This window comes from Hydractinia symbiolongicarpus, chromosome 4, assembly GCF_029227915.1.
Source record: "Hydractinia symbiolongicarpus strain clone_291-10 chromosome 4, HSymV2.1, whole genome shotgun sequence".
NCBI lineage: Eukaryota > Metazoa > Cnidaria > Hydrozoa > Anthoathecata > Hydractiniidae > Hydractinia > Hydractinia symbiolongicarpus.
Window position 1 is genome coordinate 14766616 of NC_079878.1, and position 24554 is coordinate 14791169.

At 34.0% G+C, this 24554-nt stretch overlaps 1 protein-coding gene across 2 annotated transcripts; it reads left to right on the plus strand.

Moving 5' to 3' along the window:
• The first annotated feature begins 116 nt into the window (after positions 1-116).
• On the plus strand, positions 117-16429 carry LOC130641515 (molybdenum cofactor biosynthesis protein 1-like). Of its 2 annotated transcripts, XM_057448340.1 has the most exons (12): positions 117-1630; positions 1928-2048; positions 2291-2458; positions 2842-3006; positions 3894-3955; positions 4036-4107; positions 13706-13745; positions 13850-13962; positions 14322-14432; positions 14559-14679; positions 15611-15667; positions 15744-15884. In XM_057448340.1, exons 1-11 carry the CDS (start codon positions 1550-1552, stop codon positions 15664-15666), a joined length of 1110 nt encoding a protein of 369 aa, XP_057304323.1. In that variant the 5' UTR covers positions 117-1549; the 3' UTR covers position 15667; positions 15744-15884. The 2 variants fall into 2 exon arrangements, with proteins under 2 accessions (XP_057304323.1, XP_057304322.1); XM_057448339.1 differs by lacking the exon at positions 15611-15667 and having other exon boundaries at positions 15744-16429.
• The last annotated feature ends 8125 nt before the right edge of the window (positions 16430-24554 follow it).

Genomic DNA, 24554 nt, shown 5'->3' on the forward strand with positions numbered 1-24554 from the left:
TATTTCTCTTTCTCCTCTTTTTTGCCATTAAAGTCACATCCAGAACTCATAAAAGTTTTCAGGATTAAAATTAAATTCCAATTAAAGTGTTTTATTAGAACCTGGACATTTCTTTTCTGTTAAATTGACTTAAATGACCCAACATTGACAATATATTTTCCTTCTCAAGCTATTTGTGTCAACTTTTATTGGCATGTATGAGGTTGCATATTGTAAACAATGTTTTGGACTGCAATAATAAGAATACACGACAGCTAGTGTCTATTAATCAGCCGTAGACAATTTTTAGTCCTTATTAATGGAAACAATTATCTTGAATCAGTAGAGAAGAAACCAGGGTGTCCACCTCTGTCAGGAATTCTAATAATATTGGGAAAATATCAGGGAAATCTTTTTCTGGGAAAGGAAAATGTCAGGAATTTTAGGTTTAGATGATCAATGAGAACTATTTTCATTTTATTAACAAGAAAAAAGTATTAACAAGAAAAAAAAATTAGAATTGTTTTTTGAAAGAATTAGCATAATTTTAAACCAATCAATATTTTGTTATTACCATTTACATTTTCAAGGTAATCCAAAGTTCTAAATGGTATAAAATAATAGCTGGAAAAGTTAAGAAAATATCAGGTATGTGAGGAAAATAAGTAGTTAATATAGGGTGGACAGACTGGAAAAAATAAAGAAACAAAAAATTGGGGCCTGTTTACTTGTCTCTTTTTGCTATAAATCAATACCCTAGTAAATGTATCAATTACAATTTTTTAGCATAAGTTTTTGATGAGAAAGAAATTCTTCACTTTGATCTGATATATCAAGTGATGTTACATTCGTTTTTCTCTGAAACTATATTTTGTTTTTACAAATTTATTTGCTAGCCTAGTCACTTTTCCTTTCACATAAGTTTATGATGAGAAAGAAATTCTTCACTTTGATCTGATATATCAAGTGATGTTACATTCGTTTTCCTCTGAAACTATATTTTGTTTTCACAAATTTATTTGCTAGCCTAGTCACTTTTCCTTTCACATAAGTTTATGATGAGAAAGAAATTCTTCACTTTGATCTGATATATCAAGTGATGTTACATTCGTTTTCCTCTGAAACTATATTTTGTTTTCACAAATTTTTTGCTAGCCTAGTCACTTTTCCTTTCCCATAAGTTTTTGATGAGAAAGAAATTCTTCACTTTGATCTGATATATCAAGTGATGTTACATTCGTTTTCCTCTGAAACTATATTTTGTTTTCACAAATTTATTTGCTAGCCTAGTCACTTTTCCTTTCACATAAGTTTTTGATGAGAAAGAAATTCTTCACTTTGATCACATTTCACAATCAAATTTCCTATCCTATAAGTTTTATAAGAAAAAAGTTTCTTAACCTTGATAAAATTTTCTTTACTGAAACTTTTGTCTCTCATCTTAACTGAGTATATTTTTATTTTGGATATTTATAGTTGGTAGTATAGTTGGTAGTATACACCTATGTTTTGAAGATTATGTAAAACCCATCAATTGAGCTTACTTTTGTATTAACATTTTGAAATAGTTATGTATAGATTAAGATGTTGCTATGGTACAAAACGACCTTCCAATATGGTCAGAAAATCATGGTTGTGTAGTAATAAAACAGTAGGTTGATAATGGATACTTGTGTTTTTATATTCTTTTTCATTTGATGTGAACTAGCTGAATTTGTGTTAATTTTTGGGACTTTGTTGTTTTTGCTGTATAATCAATCAGGCAGAGGACATGACAAAAAGATATGTATGTGTATCAGAATATCTAATGTTGTTCAAGAAGTTGTGAGTTTTGAGACAACATCTTTTACTTTTTGTAAAATTGCCAATTAAAAAATTATTTCTCAGTTTTTGATTTGGTGAAATTAAATTTGATTTAGCCAGATCAATGTTTGTGATATATTTTTAGGTTCCAGTTGTCAGAACCTTGGGCAAAGAAGTTAAACCGTTTTCTGAATTTCTTACCGACACGTTTGGAAGAAAGCATAATTATCTACGAATTTCATTAACAGAAAGGTGCAACCTGCGATGTGAGAATCTTTAATTGTACATATGGCTATTGTGGCAGTTACTATATTATTAATTTTAGCATGCATGCTTTCCATAGAACATGTACAAATTTCATACATCACTTAAAAAGTCCTGATGTCTGACTTTCCTAATATTTATTTTGCATTATATATTGAAGAATTAGCTTGTCTATAACAACAATTTTCATAATTGTGGCTTTAAACACTACAATATTTAATTGTAAGTACCACATATTTTCAAGGTCAATACTGCATGCCTGAGGATGGTGTTGCACTGACACAACAGAATAACTTGTTAACCAGCAAGGAAGTCATTCAACTGGCTCGTTTATTTGTATGTGAAGGTGTTAATAAAATTCGACTTACTGGAGGAGAGCCATTGGTGCGTAAAGATATTGTTAACATATGTGGTAAGGTTACATTATTTTATCAGGGACCTAGAAATAAATCACGGCATTTATTGTTTTAATTTGACATCTTAAACTTTTTATACTGCTACAATCACATATTTCATCGAATTTTAGTGTGACAAGAATCTTTAATCTGATGCCTAAAGTGCAATGTCTATATTGCTTTTTGAGTCCTAAATTTTTAAACAGGAGTGTATAAAAATTCACATTATTTTGATAAATAAAGGGTTTGTAAAGGGGGTCATAATTTTCAGTATATACATCATTAGAGCCTATACCTAATGTTTCTCTTTCATTTAGCAGTTGTTACTTTGTTAAGGAAGAAGTAAAATAGTGAAAAACAAATTAAACATGAAAATAAAAGTTTAATTTTGTATTTGCAGAGGAACTGAGTGTATTGCCTGGTCTTCAAACACTTGGCATCACTACAAATGGTATTGCTGCCAAACGTAAACTTCCGCTGTTACGAAAAGCTGGTGTTACTCATATTAACATCAGTCTTGATACGCTCATACCAGGAAAGTTTTCCTTCATCACAAGGAGGAATGGTAAGTGAATAGAAATACTTGCATTTGCTAGCCTACACTGTTGTTTTACATCGTGTCAAATTTGTTAACTTATTTTTTCTAGATTCTATAAAAATCTGTATCTTCCTAAAATTTCAAAATTAATAAATACAAAGTGTGGCTGTAAAAGTTTTCAATTTTTTTTTCTGTGCTTTACATGGCAGTGCAGGTAAGCTCTTGCAAGAACTTGCGATGCATAACACGATATTTCTAATTAAAAATTATAAAAGTTGCGTTTTTGTTGCACAGAAATATTAATTACACCGAGACCTTGTTGAAAACGTTTTGCTAATATGTTTCAAGCATTGGAAAAAATGATATTGCCTTTTTCATATTCTCTGGTAGCCGACATTTATTTCGTAGATTGAAACACTGACTATAATAGGAATAATGGAAATTAAGTCACTTAGTCCTGGTATTATACCAAGTAATGCAAAAATTATTTTCTTAGTTTTGACAATTGCATTGATTTGAAGGATAATTGTAAACATAATAATAGGTGTAATGCGACAGTCTTTCTGTACAATGCAAACTTGTTGTGAAGCGAAGTCTTGAAATTAAGATTTTGTAACCAGTTAAAGGCAGTTAAAGCCGATATTTATCATCTTAGGCAACATTGCAAAAATGCTCTTTTATTCTGTGCGTAGTACATGTTTCCCATAATAGTCTATGACATCACTGAGTGCCAGATTTTTAAGCACAGTATATTTTTGTAAACTAATGCTACAACGTTAAGCAACAGATATTTTCGTAGTTAGTGCATCATCTAATAATAATTGACTTCCTCTTGATTTAACAGAAGAATTATTGAGTTTCTCTATTGTTTTTAACATTCTTACTAAAGTGTTTCTTTTTTCTATTTCATTAAGGGTGGTCTCAAGTAAAAGATTCGATTGATATGGCTTTAGGATTGGATTTTGACCAAGTTAAGGTAAATCACTGTATTGTCTCACGCTTGCATATAATTTCTGTTGTATTTTTTGGTAACGAATACATGTTGTTGTTTTTTAGTTAAACTGTGTTGTCATGAAAAATTTAAATGATGACGAAGTTGTTGATTTTGTTGAGCTCACCAGAGAGAAGGTAACGTGTAATGTTGTTATAATACCCTGAGGTGGTTGGCGAATGTAACGTCCAAGGGGTTATATCTGGGTATATGAAAACACTTACTTTTCAAATGATTGGCCACAGCCTGTAGTTCATGTTTGTCTATTTTGTCATATTTTTTAATTTTTACACTCTAACTCAATCGAAGAAACTTTTGCGTGAGAAGGTTTCTTGAATTTTAAGATTTATCTTTTTTTGCGAAGAGACTCTAAATCCTTTTTTCGTGGTGGATGGACAAATGATACTTTGACCTGTTATAAAAATTCACTGGTAACTAAGATGATGTCAATATTTGTTTTTGTATGTTAGCATGTCAAATTTTGTTGATTTAAGCATAGAACTTTCGTTATAAGTCATTATGTTCGTTGTAATAGTTAATTAAAGGGTCCATGACGGATAGACAAGATAGAAATTGAGAAAAAGGGAAGTTGAACATCTTGATCTGTTGCATCTCACATTCTTAAAGGAACATAAAATTCGATACTTCTGAAAAAACGTACATACATCGGTAACTCTTTCAAATAATTTTTTTTACGAATTTTAAGTTTTTCTGAAATTTATGATTCATTATTAAGTATACTTCGAGCGTGACGGATAGACGTGACGGATGGACACTAAAATGTCACAAAATAAAAAATCACTTAGGGATGCTTGTGAGATTATTTAGCAAAAGTAATTAGCTTTATTTTAAAAATTACGCATTCAAAATTTAGGGATATAACAAATTTACGTATCGGCAATTGATAAAAGAAAATAGGGTAGTATAATTAGAACCTTTTCAATATGTGTCCTATTACTGGTGTATGAAGTGTTGACTAGTTTTAAATTATGGTAGTGATGCTTTCTAGGAAAATTGACCTCTTCTATTTTTAATTCGTATTTTTAAAACAATAAAATTCCTTATTTCGTATTTTTAAAATTACTAATTGCGTATTTAAAAATACGAGTGTTTTTTAAAAAACCGTATTTCGTATTTTCTAAAAGTACGAAATTCGTATTTAAAAATACGCAATTCGTATTAAAAAAATACGCGTCTTTCTAAAAATACGCATTTCTAAAAACATGCTGTAGATTTAAAATACAAAGACATAAAAGTAATGTCTGGTTAGGGATCGTCTTCCAGATCGTTTCATTTTTGATACGAATTGAAACGACGAATTAAATGTTTTATATTTTTTCACGAAATTATATAATTTACTATGAAAAATAAAATGATTTTGAAACGGTTTTGTAAAAAAAGTTAAACGATTTGATGGGATTATGATGAGAAAACGTCCCTGTGAAGCCTTAAATTTGCCGTAATTCATTCTAATATTAGAGAAAACGTCCCTGTGAAGCCTTAAATTTGCCGTATATCATTCTAAAATTACGAGAAAACGTCCCTGCGAAGCTTTTAAGTTGCCGTATTTCATTCTAAAATTAGAGAAAACGTCCCTCTGAAGCTTTTAAGTTGTCGTATTTCATTCTAAAATTACGAGAAAACGTCCCTCTGAAGCTTTTAAGTTGCCGTATATCATTCTAAAATGACGAGAAAACGTCCCTCTGAAGCTTTTAAGTTGCCGTATTTCATTCTAAAATTAGAGAAAAAGTCCCTCTGAAGCTTTCAGTTGATATCATTCTAAAATGACGAGAAGTAATTTATCTATTTAGTTATTTAACCACTCACTTGATACACGTAACATTTTTAAAGATACGAAATGCTATTTTTTAAAATAGAATTTCGTATTTTCTATTTTTTAAAAATAAGAAATTCGTATTTTCTATTCTCTCTTACGTTAGACATGCCTTTGCAATGTAAACCGCATTCTTACATATTTCGCACAAACATCCGGATTGCGGAATATCCTTGTATACAAACTCAGGTTGCCCCTTTATAAACTCGTAGATTTGGCGAAACGTGATTATTTAGCAAATTCATCCACGAAGCCGTTGTTGTTAATCACTTTGTTGCCATTAAGAATTTCTAACAAGTCGTTAAGGTTATACAACAGATAACAGATCTGCGCCTACTGACTTTCTCCATTTACCTTTCCAAGGTATTATTGTTGGTTTTTCCCAGGTGTTTTATAAGTAATTTCTGGTCTGATAAAAAATTGTTCAAGCCGCATGCTTTCGTCATCATCGAGCTTGTTTTTTGGTCGACCGCTTTTTGTTGTAGTTCTATCCTCAATTTAAAGGTACTTGCCATGGACTTGACGGTTTCAACCTTTTCCCTTGATGATTTAGGTTTAGTTAGCCTAAGAAAAGTTAACTCTAGTGAGTTAGCTTTTCTAAGGCTCCTCGATGTCGCACTCCTTTACCAATTGCTGCACGACGGTTGCGGAGTTGGTGACGATAATGACTTCGTTGCAGACGATTGTGAAGATCCTGTGGTTGAGGATTGTGAAGAAAGTCTTGATGATGATGATGATAATTGGGACAAAGGAGGATTATATGCTGTCCTTTTCTTTTACGGTATGATGCCTTGGCAGATCTTTGTATTTGTAGCCGTTCAGCCATTTTTAATTGGATCGTTTACTTTTATGCTGAGGCGTCGTGTTTTTCTGTAAAGGTTGTCTCCATTTCTGACGGCGTCTTTATTTTTTTTCACGGTAACGTTTCGCTCTTTCCACTGCAGTAACCGGCATTTTCTAAAATATTAGAAAAGGAATGCTATTTCTCCTTAGAAAAGGAAATGACCTTATGTGCTGTGTGCGGTTGGGGCTATTCACGGGTCTTAAAAATCGATAAGGGAAACTTAAAATGTTTTACTTTTAACAAAAAGGAAAGAATAGTTTTTTTGAAAAAAGAGCGAAGAAAATATTCTTACCAGACAATCTGTCAATCAACTTTGCGGCAAAACAACTTGTTAAGCCCGGTTCAGACTTACTTGCGGCTGCGCTGCGCTGTGTTGCGGCTGCGTCACTCTTGCGCACCGTGTGAACACTAGTGGATTAAGTGACGCAAGAGCGTCGCGAGAGTGCCACAAGCGCAAGAATATCAAAATTTTTTGATATTTTTTGCGGTTGCGTCGCGCTTGCGGCACTATTGCGTCACATTTTTGTAATGTGAACGTGAGTCGCAAGGTGCGCAAGAAAACTTAAAACTTTTTCAAACAAATCAAGTGAAGGAAGAAGTGAACAGAGAGTGGTGGAATCAAAAATGTCGACTGAAAGTGAAGAAAGACTCGCAGAAGCAGTAAGAAAATATCCTGCTTTGTATGACAAGCAAGATAAAAATTTCAGAGATAAAAACAAAAAAAGATTAGCTTGAGCAGATGTGGCAAAAGAACTTAACAGAATGGTAAGATCCAAATATATGTTGAGATCATTGAACAAAAACAAGTTGTATTTTACAACGTTTTCGTTAATTATCCTAAGTTCTTTTTAAGTTTAAAACGATGGCTATGATACAAAATTTTTAAAAGTCTTGAGGGACATAAATGGTTGACAGAGGACTTTGATCTATCTTTTCGCCCATTTTATATCAAGAATATAACCAAACCATAGACAAATATTTTTTATGATTTTATTTTAGTTACCGAAGTCGAAAAAGCTTTTCGAAACTTGAGAAGCAAGTATGGGACAGGGAAAAAGAAGTGGAACTCTTTAAACAAAAGTGGAGCTGGTGCAAAAGAAGCGAGACGTCCTCCTCTTCTCGAAGTGCTAGGGTGGTTGGAACCATATATCGTAGAAAGAGGCACATCATCCAATTGGAGCACCAGTGGCACAAGAAGAAGATGACGACAGGGAATTATTCAAAGGAGAACAGTTTGACCAGGAAGAAGAAGATGGAGATATAGAGGAAGATGGAGGAAATGACGGTGACAACAAGTCAGTGATATCGGAACCAGTAACAAACCCACCACCTCTTCCGCCCAACAAAAGTAAACAAAACGTTTCGGATGTCACGGGAAGACAAAAATTCCAAAAGGGCGCAACTAAAAGGAAGGCAGAGTTGGAGACTGACTTAATGTATAAGTTGAGAGACAAACTTAGTTCAAGTAACACCGACGCCAAAGATGACGATCAGCTTTATGGTGATTTACTCGCCACAAAACTGAGAAAACTAAAGAAAATAAGTAAGATCAAGGCTAAACATGAGATAGACAACATTATGTTTAGATTCGAGCTTGAAGACGAGGAGAACGCGGTACCTGATCGACAGGCCCAAGCACAAGCAAAATTCTTTACAAAGGATGCAACAACAGCAATTATTAAACCATCAAGAGGTTTTGAGAAGCCCCCCACCAACTCCCTTTACCCCCATTGAGGCGTCAAGCCCTGTCTACCAGCCTCTTAATAATCAAAGAAATTTACCCAGTATCGATTCATATCGAAAAAACTTTCAACTACAAAACGGTACCTATGTCAACATGCTAGAAAATGATTCACAAGATCCGATGGCAAATGGTCATATGTTCAGGCGAATGAGAGGAGATATGGGTAACTGAGAAGAACTATATATTTTTATATTTCTTATTAGGCATAAAATTTTGTATAAAGTTAGGTTGTATCATTATAAGCTACGTATATTATGTAAATGTATCTTCGACTCCTTGGAACATGCTTTTTTTTAAACTTGACTTAAGCTCAGCAAAAATGTTTACTCTTTGTTTTGTGTTACTTTCCCTCTGCTTCGTACATGCTACCATTGCCAAGGTAGTGAGCCTTCCATAGAGTTAACATATGACTTTAAATTATCTCTAACATTAACAGCAGTATTCGATGGCCGAGATCCTCTAATGGGTGGGATATCAATTAATAAGCTACTATTCCCATCAGCGACCAACCTTCTCCATTCCCCTTCCTTGATCTCTCCCTTATCGTCCCAACTGTCAACAAAACCAGATGGACAATAAGCGGCACTACCCCCATTGAGGCGTCAAGCCCTGTCTACCAGCCTCTTAATAATCAAAGAAATTTACCCAGTATCGATTCATATCGAAAAAACTTTCAACTACAAAACGGTACCTATGTCAACATGCTAGAAAATGATTCACAAGATCCGATGGCAAATGGTCATATGTTCAGGCGAATGAGAGGAGATATGGGTAACTGAGAAGAACTATATATTTTTATATTTCTTATTAGGCATAAAATTTTGTATAAAGTTAGGTTGTATCATTATAAGCTACGTATATTATGTAAATGTATCTTCGACTCCTTGGAACATGCTTTTTTTTAAACTTGACTTAAGCTCAGCAAAAATGTTTACTCTTTGTTTTGTGTTACTTTCCCTCTGCTTCGTACATGCTACCATTGCCAAGGTAGTGAGCCTTCCATAGAGTTAACATATGACTTTAAATTATCTCTAACATTAACAGCAGTATTCGATGGCCGAGATCCTCTAATGGGTGGGATATCAATTAATAAGCTACTATTCCCATCAGCGACCAACCTTCTCCATTCCCCTTCCTTGATCTCTCCCTTATCGTCCCAACTGTCAACAAAACCAGATGGACAATAAGCGGCACTGTTAGTTAGACGGAGGAAATTGTGCAAACATATTGTGGCTTTAACTATCGTTTCTGCATTGTTGACATTTGTTTGCAGGGGATTCATAAAAACTCTCCATCTGGCAGCAAGAATACCGAATGCATTCTCGATTACTCGTCGTGCTCTAGACAATCTGTAGTTAAAAATTAACTGGTTCTCTTTTATACCCTGTCCAGGATAAGGCTTCATAAGCCACTGTTGAAGCGGGAAAGCATCATCGCTAACTAAATAAAAAGGCATTAGACCAAAAGTAGGGGAATTCTCAATATTTTCTGGTTCAGGAAGGTTCATTTCTTTTTTGAAAAACGATTTCCCAATTGCTGATCTACGGAAAACACCGCTATCATTGTTTGAACCATAATCTCCGATATCAACAAATAAAAATACGTAGCGAGCATCACATATTGCCATCAAGATGATACTAAAAAACCCTTTATAATTGTAATATAGGGATCCGCTATTTATTGGTGCTTTCATTCTGATATGTTTTCCATCTATGGCACCAATGCAATGTGGTAGATCCCACATGTCATTAAGTCCTGAGCAATTTTCTTCCATTCATCCAAAGCTTTTGGAGGGCGCAAATATTGTTCTTTAAGACAATTCCAAATAGCTGAACATGTTTCGTTTACAATACTGCTTATAGTTGATTTTGTTATACGGAATGAAAAGCTTAATGACTGCTGACTTCCTCCATAGGCAAGATAATGTAATGTAAAAGTCTTTCTGATGCTGAGATAGCTTTACGAAATTTCGTGTCTTTTTTGGAGATTTCTGGTCCGATAACATTCAACAGGTACTGGAAAGATTCCGGGGACATTCTCATAAACCTACAAGAGAGAAAGAGAAAGAGAGGAAAGTAGATTTTAGATTACTTACTTAGTTTCTTTTTTCAAAATTAAAGATACTGAAACTGGTTTTACTATCACTGCTAGTAATGGCAGTAATGGTTGGTAAGTTATACTTACTTGAAATAGGATTCTCGATCCCCCAAAGCCATTTCTTGTACCATGGTATGATATATACCACATTCTTCTCTTTGTTTGTAAATTTGCCTAACCCAAATTGATCTTTTTTTTCGAGCTTTCCTTTCAGCTTCTCTTCGAGAACTTCCTTTTAAAAGTATGTAGCCAAGATATATCAGAAGGTCTTCGTCGTCCATCTTGTTAAAATCTTTCTTATTAATCCTTGCGCAAATGTGAACGGCTTGCGTCGTTCTTGCGTCACTCTTGCGCCAATCTGAAAGAAATCTAACTGCGCATGCGTACGCCACTGGCGCAGCGTAGACGCAAGTAAGTCTGAACCGGGCTTTAGATCACTGATTTCAAAAAAGTGAACCAAAACATTCGAAACAAAAAAACGTTCGAAATCTACAATTCGATACCCCTGCATTGCTGCATCATAAAACACAAAAAAAAAATTTGTACAAATGCTTGTTGGGGTAAAAGAGTATAATTTTAACGCAAAAAGGCTATTATTATTGCTTAAGGGATTTATGATAATTCCAGCCTGGATTAAGCAATAGACCTATTTCCATATTCATTTTCGTTCTCCGGAACATATATATATATATATATATATATATATATATATATATATATATATATATATATATATATATATATATATATATATATATATATATATATATATATATATATATATATATATATATATATATATATATATATATATATATATATATATATATATATATATATATATATATATATATATATATATATATATATATATATATATATATATATATATATATATATATATATATATATATATATATATATATATATATATATATATATATATATATATATATATATACCAAAATACCGAATGACATGAAAACGAGATTAGTTATGAGGAAATATTAGTTTGCAGCGAAGTAGTGCAGATATGGTTTGTTTACTTGCATATTTGCAAAATTAATTTGTCATACAGATTGTTATATGATTTATGATAAGGTCTAAGCTCTATCAATTCATATTACTTACAAACTGTAAGTATTAAAGTTAACCATCACAATGCTTGATACAAATGTACGATTATTGACAGTCAGTAAGAGAGAGAGAGAGAGTAGTGACAGAGGGAGTGTGACAATTATATACATAATCACAACAGCCAATAGTTTCAAAATATAAGTTTTAAATATCATTTTACGCAACAAATGTTCTAAAATGATCTGTTGATTACTCATGCAACTAAGCTATAGCAACAATCCTGAAAAAAATACTTGTAAAAATGCTATAAGAAATTCCTGCCAATTCGTTACTCTTGATGTTGAAATCCCTTTATTGTCCCCTCCCTTATCCCCCAAAGTCTATCTTACTTTTCTCTAATACTCCAGGTTTTTACAGTACTCCTGTTAGCATAAGTCAAGCATACTCGATATTCAACATTAATCGTGGGGAATGGAGAGCTCAAAATGAAATTCCCAATAAGATTTTTCCAGGGTTGTAGCTTAACGCTGGCTCCTTTGGCTAGCTACCAGCAAGCTAATTTTAATTTTTTGACCTGATCAGAGTATTATGAAAAGCCACTGAGCGTTAGTACACTATATTACTGAGTTTTAGTTCTAAATTTACTTGGAAACATTAAAATAAAAATGTATTCACATCATTCTAAAAACGTCGCTAGGTTTTAGGTTTAGCTAGCTAAAATATGCCAAAAGATACGCCCTTCAAATTTGCAATATTTTAACTTTGTTTGTCGCACTACCACTACCAAAACCCTCTTTATAACTGTTAACTTCGATTATGTGAAATTGCCAGTTAAAAGCTGTAAAAATCAACATTTTGTTGATAGATTCTTCAAACTTGCATGTAAACAACCAACATCCCGAAATTTGCTCATAACTAATCTCGTTTTCATGTTATTCTGCATTTTCGCATGCATATTTCTCGGAACCAAATGGATATGGAAATAGGTCTATTAATTAGAGCTTGGAGGAAAGAATACGGAAGGAGAAACAACTTCATTTCTGTACGCTTTAAATGTATTGAATTTTCTATTGTTTTTAATTTCAAAAGAATCAGTGCGTGAGGTGCTCGACCGGGTCTTTTTCGCAAAAAAAATGATCAAATTCCGTATTCTCCTTTAATAGGGCCTAACTTTTTTCTATTGAAATCTGACTGTAACACGCTGCAGGCACGTGATTATTGTATGGAAAGTGTGCCTAATATAAGACGGTGAACATTGCTGGTAAAAACTTCAACAATACGTTTGAAAATAAGCGTTTAACCATGATATTAACCTATTTTTGCAGGCTTGAGTATACCACTTTGATCATGAAAAACAATATAGATAGATATGCGCCGGACGAGTGCCGACAAAATGTGTGCTGGATTAATATTTTCATCGTCAAAATTTGTTAAGGATGGACAAGACCTGTCTAATTTTGTTAAATTAGATGAAAAAATAAATACAGAACTCGATTTTATTCTTTAAAGTTTGGATTTTAACTGGAGAATCCAGAACAACTCAAATATTAGGCATATGATGAAGTGGATTTCTCTAAACGTCTATTTTCTTGTGTGTCCATCCGTCACAATTATACGAAGCTATCGAGGTACTTCTCGTTAAAAAAAATATGCTATATCATAAGTTAAAAATTTGGATTTTTTTGAAAAGGATTAACCTTATTAAAAAATCTAAAAATTAGTTTCAACTAAAAATTTAAAACTCTAGTTTTTTATGTCTATATTAACTTATTAATAGACTCCGAACCTTTGTCCCGCAAAATGTTTAAAAATGTTCACTTTAAAAGTTTTAATAAGAACAAACTTCTTAAATCATTCTTTGTAGGACATTCGTAATTTAACTATTCTCAGCAAGGGATTTTAAAGTTAATGAAAATGAGTCACAAAATCGCGAATTTTTCTTGCAAAAACTAATTTCAGATATCGTTAAATTGAATCCGCGTAAGTTTATCCAAACCATTTTGGACTTGCGACAGTTTTTCCGATTAAAGTATATGCATTTAACACCTGCCCTTAAAACGCTGCAGTGAACACGATTTGATGTAGATAAAAATTATTACTTTAGAATTCCTTTTGTATTTTAAAGTAACTTGTATTTAGAATTTGGATGTAAGATTTATCGAGTATATGCCGTTTGATGGTAAGTGCTGTTTGCACAGCAACTCCTGTACTTAACCAACATCAATCCAACGAAATGTTAGCTGGTTTAGCAAAGTGTGAACACTAAAAGAACATTTTTTATAGGTAATAAATGGAGCCTCCAGAAGTTTGTTTCTTATCGTGACATGTTAAGTCGTATACACCGTGTTTTTCCTGGTTTATATAAAATTTCAGACAAAGCGAACGATACATCAAAGGTAAGTACAAAGTTGAGTTTTTCAATTCATAAACATGTTGATCATTTTTTAGGAAGACTAATTTTTGTGGGAGAAAAAAATTAGCTTTCTAAATTTGAGTTATAATTGGCGGCCTAGATGGATCAGAATTATCCTCATTCTAAAAACTTGAAAAGCATTTTCATAAAAAATCCTTTAACGTTATGGTGGTGTGGTACTTTTTAAGTAATTCGATGACACTAGAATTGAATAATATGTAATATGTCCTGCAGGTAGAATCCAGGTCTTTGAAGTAATGACTACTGTTGTTTGGTTGTATAAAATGCGGTCAAATAGGTTTTACGTAAAAAAATTATTAAACTTTTTACTATTTCCAACAGGCATACAAAGTTGCTGGTTTTAAAGGACAAGTTGGTTTCATTACATCAATGAGTGAGCAGTTTTGTGGCAGTTGTAATCGGCTTCGTGTAACGGCCGATGGAAATATCAAAGTATGTAATAGCTATGTTGAAATGTTAAAGTGAAGAGTGACACTGATGATACTGGATTGGTAAAAGGTACAGCCTTACAGGTGTTTTCTTGATCAAATGGTTAAGCACTGATACACAATCTTTTAGGTATGCTTATTTGGTCCTAATGAAGTTTCGTTAAGAAATGCTTTGCGTAATGGGGCCAGTGAAAGCGATTTGTTGAAAATAATCTCGGTTGCTGTGGACAACAAGAAGAAACAACACGCAGGTCTGCCGGGTTTATTTACTTACTGCACTATATGCGTACCTCTTCTAAACAATGTCATGTGGAACTTCGAGGTTAAGACCCAATCCCTTCAGTTTTGGTATTATTTCTATCCGTTTGACGGTGAAAATGTCAAAAAAATCTTGTCATTCCAAAACGTTTTGCGTAGATATTCTTCCTCAAACGTTTTGCGTAGATATTCTTCCTAAAACGTTAGAAACTGTGATACCTTAGGTTATTTTATTTTCGCGAACTTTACCTATATTGGCGAGTTTCGCAACTTTTATTTATTTTCGCGACTTTCGCAATTTTTACCCTATTTTTGCCCTATTTTTGTGAGTTTCGCAAATTTTACCTATATATTTCCGAAAATTCTTTGAAAGGTCAATAATTCATTTTTTTTCTTTCGTTTTTTCTCTTTCTTCCTTAGTAAAGACACTTATTGACTAATGTCACTTATTGCTTTACTTTTTTCTCCTTCGCTTTGGGATGAAGACCTTAGCGATGTTAATATTCGGGTTCAAGAACCCATGAAAATCTCCTCCTTTGGATGCCAGTGGAGTTATTTAATCATATTTTTGTACCTTTGTATCAAAAAATGGTCAATTCGAAGAATAAAAAAAGTGAATTATCTAAAATTTACTCATTTGCGACAGTCTTCGCAAAAATCAAGTTCTTTGAAGAGCAAGTACGTTTGAAATTCATTTCGATATATTTTATTTTCCGTATTAATTCATTAGTGCATACAAATTATTTTATTTCTCAATGTATTTGAATGACTTATCTTTTATTTGAAAGCTGTGGAATGTTGACGAATTTTTTTACGTGGTTACGCTTTTTATAAGTAACACAAAGTTTTGACTGAGGCCGAATGTTCTTAGTTTATCAGCAGTGTTTATCAAGTTTTATCAAGATAACTTTTGCGCTATTTCAGGGATGTTTAACATTGCGAAGACCAAAAATCGTCCCATGATATTAGTTGGTGGCTGAGGTACGCATTTAGCATGACATAATTTGTAAATTTTTTGACAGCAATGTGATTGTTTTTTTTAATTATTTTTCTGTAGATCGAATCAAAGGTAACCTTAAAGCGATTAGATATTTCTCCAGCCTGCCTAATTACCGTCAAAATGAAACTTGGAGACAACTTTTAAACAGTTTTGCAATAACGAATGTAATGTTATCGAGAGGTCTGAGAACCAGAGCTGTCGAAAGCAACAAACCTCAAGGAGATCAAAACAACGGCGTTAAGAAACTTACGCACGTAAGAACGGACGGTAAAATAAACATGGTCAATATTGTGTCTAAACATGTCAGCGAACGCACAGCTGTCGCTTCTAGTGCAGTGACTGTCAGTAAAGAAATATTTAATGCTGTTAAAAATAATGAGCTGAAAAAGGGTGATGTGTTGACTGTTGCGAAAACAGCCGGCATAATGGCAGCTAAGAATACACATAATCTGATACCCCTTTGTCACAATATTCCAATTTCTTGTGTAGACATTGATCTTAATCTAAACAAACAAAATTATTGCATTGAAGTTGTTGCCACGGTTACATGCACGGGAAAGACAGGTGTAGAGATGGAAGCTCTTATGGCTGTGTCCATCGCTTCTTTGACAATATATGACATGTGCAAAGCTTTGTCGCATGAGATGACTATATCAACACGTTTACTTAAAAAAACTGGGGGTAAAAGTGGTTAAAAATGTAGTAAAAGTTAAATATAAATATGATTTTTTTTGAAAGCCTAAGGAGATATAAGAGTTAAAAAATTTTGATGACGTCAGGAAAGACCCGACAAACACAAAAATTTTAGCTGTTGTCTTCATCGTACAGATCTTGAAGCGCTGATCAAGAAAATGTACTTTTAACAAAGGATTGTAGATACATTAGGAGGGTTTAAAGGTTTTTTGATGACGTCATCAACCCGTCCATTCCAAAGGGATTCGGAAACCTAGGTTTGAAAAATTACCCAAATTGGTCCCAGGTTGTCCCTAGTTACCCACGCGGTGAAAAAACATTGACGTCACCACCTCGTTTCCAAGTTATTTGGCCTAAAGTTTGATGTTAAAGTCGTGTTATTTATGTCGCGCCGTAACGTCAGAAAATTTACCATCTGAGACAACTTTTTCGGCTACATCAAAGGAAAATAAACATCCACTGTGCATGTCACAGGCAGACAGACACACTTAGCATATCATTATAAGAGTCTGCCGGTAGCCCGTAGAAAAATCCACGGGGTCGCTCGTCCTTTATATATCGCATTTCGTGTTTCCGTAACACGACTATTTTCTCGCGCACAAACAGACAGACGGAATACGGCTATTATAATAGAGACTAGTCGTTAGCCCGTGGAAAATCCACGGGTTCGCTCGTCCTTTTTATAACGCATTGCGTGCTTCTCGCTATTGAGCAGCGAAGCTACCATTTTGCGTGACAGACAAACGTATACGGGTATTATAATATAGAAGTCGTTAGCCCGTGGAAAAATCCACGGGGTCACCCTTCGCGTTCGCTCGTCCTTTAAATTTACCCGTTGAAACAAAGTGGATAATAATACATCGCATTTGATATTCGTGTGCATTTTTAAAATTTCATGTTTTCGTTACGGGACGCGGCTGTCGCGGACACACAGACAGACGACGGCTATTATTAAAGAGACTAGTCGTTAGCCCGTGGAAAAATCCACGGGTTCGCCCGTCGCAGCTGCTTGACAGACAGACGTATACGGGCATTATAATATAGATGGTCGGGAAACCACAAGTGTGACCCGGTGTTGAACACTCTGTGGAGCGCTTCATAAGAGCCGTAAACTGTGTCACACAATCAGTTGGAGCGCTTTAGTACAGGCAGTATGTCGTAAATCAAGTGCAGTGCATACACCATTTTAAAAAAAATAACTTTCCCGCAACAATAACTGAAATAAAAACAGAGTTCTACAAACCGTTTTTACTCAATCATAACAAAAACAATCGGTCAATATTATTTAATTTTGCAGAATAAGTTTCGGCGTAAATTCAAAATTATTTGTGCAACCAGGTTGAACGCCTAGTACAGGCAAACAGCTTTGAACGCATCGGTGGAACAATTAACTCCTCATCATCTTCAATGCTAACCTTTTATATAGGTTGGGGGCTTGGTGATAAGGCTATTATAGCCTTCTTCTCGTTCCTGCCATTTTTTACCTCTCTAGCTAATATTTTTAGCATATGCAATCCTATCTTTAGATTATACGATATAATAGCTTAAGATTTGTATTTTATTCTTACGGAAAACTGTAAATTCTACAACGGCAAAATAAATTAAAAAAAAAAAAAAAAAGATGAAATAAAAACAGAGTTAAAACCGTTGTCACCCCGCCATAGCAACAACAGTCGTTCAATATTATTTTACAATGCGGAATAAAAGTTCCTAAAGTAAAAAAATTAATTGTGACACCGGGATGACCGCTTAGTGCAGTTAAACGGTGTTGCACAGGCGTATAGGGATAATACCCTGTTGAAAAAACTTTATTGCAGATTCTGTTTTAATAATAAAAAAAAAAAAAAAACAGGAAACAGTCCATTGGTAAAACTGGGCTGAGCAGTTAGTCCGGGTAAACTGTGTTGCACAACCGTGCCGGCGTGATTACTGAGAAAGTTTAAAGATTAATTGTCACAGTAGGCTGACCCCTTGGTACATGTAAACAACGTTGCAGAAAAAAAGTCTGTTGTCAACACTGGGCTAAGCGCTTAGTACAGTTAAACATAGTTAAACAGGCATATAGGCGTAATAATCCAAAAAAACATTGCAACTATGGCTTAAATAAAAACACAGGGAACACTGAACAAAATGGCGGACTGACGTCCAGTCTCCCTGTTCATTTTAACATAAAGAAAGAAAATGACTTTAAAGTCATTGCCTCGCCTAAGATAAATAAAACACTGTTTTTACAAATCGAAAGGGCATAGAAGAAGAAGAAAGAAGAACAGCCTGTTGTTACCTGTCCAGTTAAAACAATTGCTCAACCATTATATTTGCAGAGAAAAGTGTTCAGGAAAATAATAAAAGATGTACCTAACTGCATTTAGCATAAAAATTATTGCTTAAGAATATTGTTGTAGCCAAACTGCATTTTTATACTTTCACTTTTTAAGGAGCTAGCTAAATAGCCACAGCCTCAACATAAAAATAAATGTTGGCTAGGATAGAAAGCTCTTATACCAAACAGAGTAGCAATACGTGAGGCTCTAGCAGCTAGCTAGCTAATCTTCGTTCCTAGCCAAACATCTAAACTGGTGCGTTTAAGATCTGTACTTGGCTAAAAAGCGTAACAATATATTTATCCTAACATTGAAAACAAACAGAAAAAAAATATTACAAATATATAAAGCTTTTAGAAGATAAAAAAAGTCAAACAGGCCTACAAACAACAAACCTCACACACTGACCGCACACACGACCATTATCGAAATCAAAATGGCCTCCGTTCAGCGAAGATCTTGAATTCTTTCTGGTCGCGAAAATCTTTTTTTTTTAAGAATCAGGCGTCGTGATTGGTATACCACGCGCGAGCGGTCAAAACAAAGTCGGTAATAATATATCGCATTTGGTATGGGCGTGTAATTTTACAAAATTCGTGTTTCCGTTACGGGACGCGGCTTTCGCGGAGACACAGACAGACAGACGACGGCTATTATTGAAGAGACTAGTTGTTAACCCGTGGAAAAGTCCACGGGGTCACCTGTCCTTTATATATCGAATTTCGTGTTTCCGTAACAGACAGACAAACAGACGCACGAAGACGGAATACGTCCTTTCAATTTACCCGTGGTAACAAAGTGGATAAATATATGTCGCATTTGATATTCGTGTTTCCGTAGCACGATTTTCTAACTCAGCGGGGGGTCCGCGCGGAGACAGATAGAGGAAATACGGCTATTATAATAGAGACTAGCCGGTGTAATATATTTTTTAATAAATAAATTTCCACAACTTTAGCTGAAATGAAAACACAATTTACCACTCGTTGCTACCTGTTATAGCAAAAACAGTCGGCCAACCTCTATTATTTTTCAGCTAAAAGTTTAAAAATAAATATTACTCCGGGCTGAGTGATTAGTACAGGCAGACAATGTTGCACATCCATATTGATGCAACACCCTTTTTCAAAAAAATTTATTGCAACTTTGGTTTAAATAAAAAAACAGGCAACAGCCTGTCGTTACGCCCTTCCGCTAAAAAAATCCTTTAGCAATTTTATTTTGTCTAGTAAGTTTTCATAATTGTAATAAATGGTGTCGCTACCTACTGACGTATAAGAAATATTGATTAAGAATTTTGTTAGCAAGACAAATTGCATTTGGCTACTTTTTCTTTTCACCTAGCTAGAGAGCTAGCTAAAGAGCCACAGCCCCAACATAAAAATAAATAATAATATACCAAACTCTAAAAGAATAAGAAGAAATAAGGCCAGCTACACCTTAAGCAGGATGCTGCCTTGAAATCTACGTTCGTAGCTAGCTAAAATATTGAAATTGATTTGTTTCAGATTTACACATGGCTAGAAAACGTGATGATTTTTTTATCATAATATGTGAAAACATAGACACAATGAAGAGAGTATCTTAAACGTTGATAGAACTGAAATTTAGGCAGTTAAATAATTATACTAACCCAACCAAATATTTCTTTTTGCTTCAAGAATTTTTGATTCGCAGCTGAAGTATAATCTATATGGCGTCCTTGAACTCCGTCCATCAAAGAAACGACTCGTACCTTAACCCCCAGAGCTCGGTTTAATTAAACAAAATCCGCCTCGTTAAAAACATAACTGAAACGTAAATTTGAAGGAGTATCTAGCGTAGTTCATTAAATAATATTAAAATAAGTCTATAACAATATTTGTGATCAAATTCGTAACGCAGTCTTCATTCTTCACGGATATCGAGATACACACACAGCTGGCGTAGCGCTAGGTCGCGGGGTCAGGTCGTACTTTAAAAGTCGTGACGTTACGGCAATCGGTTAAAATCGGTCAAAGAAGAAGAAGAAAAAGAAGAAGAAAAAAACCGCCCGTTTTATTAAGATCTCGGATGTAATCCGAAATCTTAATAAATAGACTTCAATGATATTTGACAAGTTTTCTCAGGTTGGTCCCTATTTTTTTGTGACTCGGTCATTCTCGGTCAACATCCTCGTCAACATTTTGAGCAAACTTATTGATATGATTTGCTATACCCTCGTCAACATTCCCGTCAACATTTTAAGCAACTACATTCTACTGAAACGTGACCATTCATTCTCTTTGTTTGTGCTGCAGCATGTTTATTTTTGGCATTGGTAATAGATGACGATGAAAAAAGAAAGCGAGGCCCTACCAGTTACAGATCAATCAGTTTCTCTACTAATTCATCGTTCCATTTAAATTTTTGGTCACCAGCAGTGATAGTTGCTGGATCAGCTGAAGCAGTGACTTCCGCTGTGTGCTCTATGTTTTGATCTTATTTTCATACAAGTTGTGTATTAGAGAGTGTATTCAGAGAGTGTTAAAGCAAGTTTCTGTTTTTCACAATGCAGCTGGGGCAGCTTTTTGTGCAGGTTATGCAAGGTGTGAAAAAGATTTGTTTAGGTGTGATGTTAGGGTGGTGTTAGAGTTTGGTGTGACGTTAAGGCACCACGTGCAATGTAGTAAATATAAAATATAGTTTTTTGTAACAGCTAGCTTCCAACAAAACTAGTACAGTGAAGTAAAGAAGAAATATTTTTCAAGACATGGCTAGAGCAGAGCTAGCTCTCAAAAACAACACAAGGTAAAATATATATATAGCTAGGTATAAAAATACATATTGTAAATTTTATACATAAACGTTTGTTTTATAAGAACACCCAACTTGAAGGAAGCCCTTAAATGCTTTTACCTTTTTCAATTTAAAGTTTAAAAAAAATGTTCTTAAAATGTTCTTAACATATTCTAAAGTTTTGAACATCCAATATATAGTTGTTCTTATAAAAAACATGTATAAAATCAAAACAAGAATTTATTGATTCAAGCTTTTTATTTTAAATGAACGATACTGGCCAATTACTCCAAAAAAAGTGTATAATCGGAGAGGGAGCCTATGTCGACTGTGTAACCAAACAACAGACACAAAAAGCCTAAAAAAATATTTTCCAAAACTGGAAAGGAGCATAACCTGGGAAAAAAAATATTCCATAGCTGTCATGTCACAGTCAAAGAAGATGATGACATGGGTAATATGTGATATGTCGTAACTGCGAAAAGTTTGTTGAAAAATTCTGGAACTTTCAGCTATTTTATCAGCAAAATCAGAATAAGCAGCCAATTCCAGTCTCTCGCCATCCGAGATTGTCAGAAAGAGAAAAATGGGCCTGGGGACGAGGTTGCGTTGCTCAAAAAGTTGCCTCGATTACACGATCATATATTGTGCTAGCCTAGTTAACTAAGCTTTCTTCGAGGATATCAAATTTAATTCTGATTTTCTAGTGGTAAGAAAAATTATGCTAGGTTTCCTGGCTAATATTGTGCATCAAATTATACTTTCACTTCTTTTTCTTAAACATGAGCGAGGAGGATCTTGTCGAGGCTGCTGTAATAATTGCATGTGTTTTTAAAAAAAAGTGAAGAAAAAGAAAAACAAAGTACTGGGTGAGTAGCTTTGATTTTGGAATCGCGTTTAGAAGAGGAGAATGACTATAAAAATTACTTGTGAATGACGGCAGAAAATTTTGACGAAATACTTGGACTTGTTGGAAAAAATATAACGGATCATAACACAGTAATGAGAGATGCTATACCCACGAAACTCAAACTAGTGATCACAATCCGCTTTCCTTCTACTGGGGAATCAAATAAAATCTTGCAATATCAATTCTATATTTTTTCCTCTCTCTCCTGTGTGTTTCTTTATGTTTACATAACATCGGGTACAACGCGTTATGATTGGTTAATATCTCAATTTCAATAAAAGACAATAGGTTTATATCATAATATATCATATAAAACATAGGACGAGTTTTATCTTAAAAAATTTGATTATATACATATGCTCATATCCGTGCGCACTAACATTATGACTAGAGCGCACTAGAAATAAGCTTACTGCGCGCTAAAAAAATGTTTAGTGCGCACCAACTTGTTTATTCAACTTGTGCGCACTAAAAAATCGTTCACCCGAGTAAGACTAGTGCCGCACTAAATTGCGTTATCGTAAAGTATAGTGTTTATACATTTTCTCTCTTCGTAGCCATAATGGGAGCTCTAGCTATAGGTTTATTTAGTTTAGGTAGGGATAGACTGTTCGTTTTTTTTTTATCTAAAATTTCATCTTCCGAATGTTATATTATGTCAATGCTTGCCAGCGGTTCACAAAATCGAGGCTATCGTATCATCCAAAAAAGGTTTCTTCAACCTTAGATCATTCAACGAAACGCGTGCCATGCCTCTCTTTAAATTTCCATGCCGTTTGATATGATACTAAAACTTATGACTTTTATTTATTATTGGAGTATAACGACTGTATCTTCCTTTCTTCTATTAATTAATAATTCTAGTGCGCATTTGGCGAATGACCAAAATGGAATATTTGGCGGGGATTTAATTTGGCGAATGATCAATTTTATAAAATTTGACGGGGATTTTATTTTGGCGAATGACACAAAGAAATGGGTTTTTATGTCTTGAAATGTTTTATAAATAAGAACAAGAAGCCCGATAGCTTGAAGATTTCCGCCATCAGCATAGATAATAAGTATATAGTGCGAGACTATCCTCAGAGAAAAAAAACAAAAACACCATGCCTGTTATCTGCAATGCAATCAAAGTTTAAAACAAAAAGAAAACAATAAAGTAAACCCAACGTAAATATCTGTCGTTCTGAGGACGAAATTGATTTGATGTAGCCCTTCTAGAAGATTTCGTAAACATCATGTTAGAGAAAGTCTAAGCCTGACTGCGTCATGATCACTGAAATATACATTTTTGACGAGCGTATCGACTTCAAAGGTGTTTAGAACATTCTTATGGACATAGATGTGGTCAATAAGTGAACAGCATTCTTTTGAAACCTTTTCTTCGTCATTTTAAAAAAATATTGCACCTGGAATTTTCACAATATCAAATAGTTTCATTATGACCAACTAAAAGACTAGAAAACCTATCCACATTGTTGTTTGGAATTAAAGTAAAGTAATCTAGTTTTGTGTCGCAGTATGAATTAAATGGTATCTGAGTTTCTGTTAGGCATAATAAATCACTTTCCATAAGAACGCGATCGGACTTACTATCATTATTTATGTTTGTTGTAGAATCTTGTATTAAGCAAAGTTACTATGATTGAATTTTCACTAATTACTCCTTTGATGTCAATTCTGAGTGTTCTCGCATATAATTGTATTGCTCGGTTGCTCGTGTGTCTGATTTAATAGCTGATCTGGAAAATGTCCCCGTTAAGTATACACCCTCTAAGCTTGTGACTCGACTTAATGCAACATAGATCTGTCCTGCGTGAAAGCTTTTTCGGAATTACGGTACTTTTTGTTTTGATCTAGTTTTCTCTTTCTACGAACGGAAAGCATAATGTTATCAGTTATCTGTTCAGTTGTCAGTATTTTAAAATATTGAGTTTCAAGACACCTTCCTTGACCAGGGGACACGTATATTTCGCGTATGTAGTTTTCAACTTCTTGTAATGAATCAATTTTTAAAAGGACTGATGTACCACATTCTGTTATTTGTCAAAACTATTTCGGCTATGAGGATCAAATAAATAAATAAATTTGTGGGTGCCCCCAAATTATAGCAAAACTAACGCCGCTTATAATGCCCAACATTCCTTGTCCTTTTTCGGAATGTGATGAATTATGAAATGTACGTAA